The 3,269-nt window shown below is 47.3% G+C and overlaps 1 protein-coding gene across 2 annotated transcripts in view; it reads right to left on the bottom strand.

Annotated features, from left to right (window-relative positions):
- The window catches only part of PPL (periplakin), a 48,576-nt gene that overhangs the window by 3,394 nt on the left and 41,913 nt on the right, over positions 1-3,269 (bottom strand). For both annotated transcript variants that reach the window (XM_073648557.1, XM_073648556.1), the window contains exons 14-21: positions 2,074-2,240; positions 1,752-1,930; positions 1,527-1,665; positions 1,076-1,269; positions 844-994; positions 677-760; positions 396-509; positions 101-193 (exon numbers count right to left, since the gene is read on the bottom strand). In XM_073648557.1, the coding sequence (XP_073504658.1) occupies positions 101-193; positions 396-509; positions 677-760; positions 844-994; positions 1,076-1,269; positions 1,527-1,665; positions 1,752-1,930; positions 2,074-2,240 (1,121 nt within the window). The remainder of the gene's footprint in view (positions 1-100; positions 194-395; positions 510-676; positions 761-843; positions 995-1,075; positions 1,270-1,526; positions 1,666-1,751; positions 1,931-2,073; positions 2,241-3,269) is intronic.

Genomic DNA, 3,269 nt, shown 5'->3' with positions numbered 1-3,269 from the left:
CTGTTGATACAATATTCATAACATGGTCAATCGCTGATACGGCATCTTCTGAAATTCTTCCATCGTAGAAGTTAGAAACTTTGATTATGTCACATCTTACCTGGCGTAAAAGGCTTTGGGCAAACTCCAGGGATTGCAGCCTCTGTTTATTGACCGCGCTGGCCTCAGTGAATCTTGCTGATAAATCGGCCTCCTACAAGGACGAGAAATGGGTAGAACTAACCAATCCATACTCTACGTGTTAAGGGGGACACATAGGACTTTTAACCCTGCCCATAGCATATACTTGTCTCAAAGATTTGAATGTGACTGGCTCTGTGGCTATAGAAATGGTGTCCTCCAGGGGCTGACCAACTAAGAAAAATGATTGACACTAAATATAGTTCCCCACGCACCTCTTCCTTCACTTTGTTTGCTGGTGACAAGACCCTGGACCTCCTGGTGTAGGTATTCCTGCGGTTGTCCATATCCAAAACGGACCTCAGCTTCTCCGAATCAAGTTCATAGTCCTAAAGAAGAGTCACGTGTAACTATGCATGCTCGTATATCTACAGCTGGTATCAATTTGGGTGCCCATTTGACCAAGTATCTCAAGCCAAGACTGAAAATGAAATAGTTTGAGCAGACTGGGATCCAAGGTCATTAAGAAATGAAACCATGCTTCAGAAGTTCTTACCTTCACCGCTTGTTGGTACTGGTGGGCGCTGCTGGTCACGTGGTCTAAGTCTTGCTCCCTGTCTGTTATCTCAGCCAAGAGCAGCTGCAAGTAAAGCGTGGAAGAATGACTTTACTGATCCTTCAAGCCAGCGCTACTATTTCATTCCCACTTCAGGTTTGTCTTACCCTTTGGTTCTTCAGCTTGGTTTCTACTTGGTTGACGCTGTCCGTGTCCTTGGGCTCATAACTGGGCAGGTTATGCAGCCAGCCATCGAGCTGGTCGTAGCTGTTTCGGTAGTTGGTATAGGCCGTTTTGGATTTCTGCAAGCCCTGAGACCTAAATGAGAGAAGGCATATAAGCATTGCCAGTACATATCTAACAATTACTGTGATCTCCGATGGATTCCAGAACGTTCACCTGCTTTGGATCTGCTGGTCAAGTTGCGAGTAACGTTGGTTGAGTTTGGACACCTCGCCTTCTTGACGCTCAATATCTGGGCAGTGTTCCTGGAAGCGATTGGTGAGATTTTGGCAGCTCAGTTTGCTGCTGTGCAGGTTCTTCTCCGATTCGGCGAGCACTCCCCTTCCCTGCTGAAGCTCTGAGCTGATGGTCTGGAATGATGACGAAGATGAGAAAGAAGTCCATCACAATGGCGGTAGATCATTTATGGAAATTATGGATTGGCAGAAATTGCCTTGTCACACACAGGAAATTTTAATCAGTTTTTTTTTTTTGGTAAACATCTTGAAAACTGATTTCTGTTGTTACAATATTAATTGATCATCACCCGGAGATACAAGAATTGGATCAAAAGACATTGGTGGCCATCTAAAATCTATTCATCTACAACTTCTCTTTGGTTGCTTACCGACAATTCCTGCAGCTTCTTATCCACAGCTCGGGGGTCTTCTGGCACAGTGTCATCCTGGCCCAGCTTGGTCTCATATGTAGAGAGGAAGTCCCGGCTCTTCTGCAAACTTCCCTCCAGATTATTGGATGCCTCAATCCTAGAAATCGGAGACAAGTCACAAAGAGCTGCTACCGTGCCACAAGACGTTAACCAGTAAGTGGCATCTTCTTTGCTTCCACTTACTTGTCCTGGGCGGAGGTCAAGAGATCGGAAACCCTTTCATACTTCTTGTTGGTCTCATTGATTTTACTTCGGAGGATGGGAGCGCTGGAAGTTTCTGGAGCTTTGGACAGATAGACCTCGGACTCCTGCACCCGCTGAGATTTTTCGGGCGTGATACGCTGCACATTGTTGGCAATGTTCTGGAGGAAAGATGGAACAAAACACATCAATTACCCAGTGGTCGATGGTTGCAGGATATGGAGAAGGCCAATCTCTGAAATAGAACCAGTGCTTTTAGTGTGACACTTTTTGGAAGACTCTCCTGTAAATCTGTGCCTCTTACCTTGAGTTCCTTCAGTCTTTCTGAAGAGTCCTGCACTGCCCGGTTCTGCTCCAGAGGTGGACGTAGGTAGGAGCTGATCGATTTCTCCTGCCTGTCTAGATCAGTGATGACTCTGTCCATTCCGGCAAGCAGCTGCCGGCCCTGGACATCCTGGGCATTGGTGGTAGCTGTGGATAAGGGAGAAGACACATTTAATGGGAGCAACCAGCTATCGAGTACATCAATGTTTGGGGTCACCAAGGAATCTTGAGAGCTGCCACCACCATAATGATCCAAATCCATGAAACTATTAAAAGGACTGTATAAAGCGCACAAACCGCTGGATTCATGAAAGGTTTCCAAGATCCTAGTGCAGTGGTGCCACTGACTGAGGGTGTGATGCCCTTGAATTATTTACAGCAAGTCCTGCCAGCAGCCAGGGAGATTATATATCAGAGACCCCGAAACTGGCAGCGAAACACGACAGCCGTTCAAGTGTCCGATAATTTATACAGCGACCAGCGGTCCATCACGGCTTTGTGCTGAAGCAGGAAAAATGGGCAAACGTGATAATGTGAGGGACCAGGGACAAATCATGATGGCTAGACGACTAGGTCATCCCCAGAGCAGAGGATCCTGTGGTGTGTTTCTGACATACGGTGGGTCTCATGGAGTATCCCGGGATTTAGCAGGTGTTGTGGGGAGCTCCCGAGAAACAGCGGGCATTGACGGGTGTTCCCAATGTTCAACAGGTCCTGTAAGGTATTAAATATTGTAGGGCTGGACTCTGCTTCTCCTGCAGCCCCGTAGATGATGAAATGGAGCTGAGATCGAGCATCCACATCTCCTCTCCATTTAAGATCTAAGGCCTAGAGACACTTTCTTGGGATCCCATGGATCTATAAATTATCCCATACCTCACAAATAGGGGATAACTGACAACTTTGGGAATACTCCTGTAAGACTTGCCAGTTTGATTTCAGAAGAAAAACTGCAGTACAGATTGCTGAAAGTTTCTACAGGCTGTGATAGAAAGGGGTCGGGACGCACAGCATGGCGGCTGTGATAGAAAGGCGTCGGGACACACTGCATCGCAGCTCTGATAGAAAGGTGTCAGGACGCACCGCATGGCGGCTGTGATAGAAAGGCGTCGGGGGACGCATTGCATGGTGGCTGTGATAGAAAGGCGTCGGGACACACTGCATCGCAGCTCTGAT

This window comes from Phyllobates terribilis, unplaced genomic scaffold (assembly GCF_046119375.1).
Source record: "Phyllobates terribilis strain yellow unplaced genomic scaffold, ASM4611937v1 Scaffold_9__5_contigs__length_417890890, whole genome shotgun sequence".
In the NCBI taxonomy this organism is placed as follows: Eukaryota; Metazoa; Chordata; class Amphibia; order Anura; family Dendrobatidae; genus Phyllobates; species Phyllobates terribilis.
This window is presented reverse-complemented; position numbering and strand designations above follow the sequence as displayed.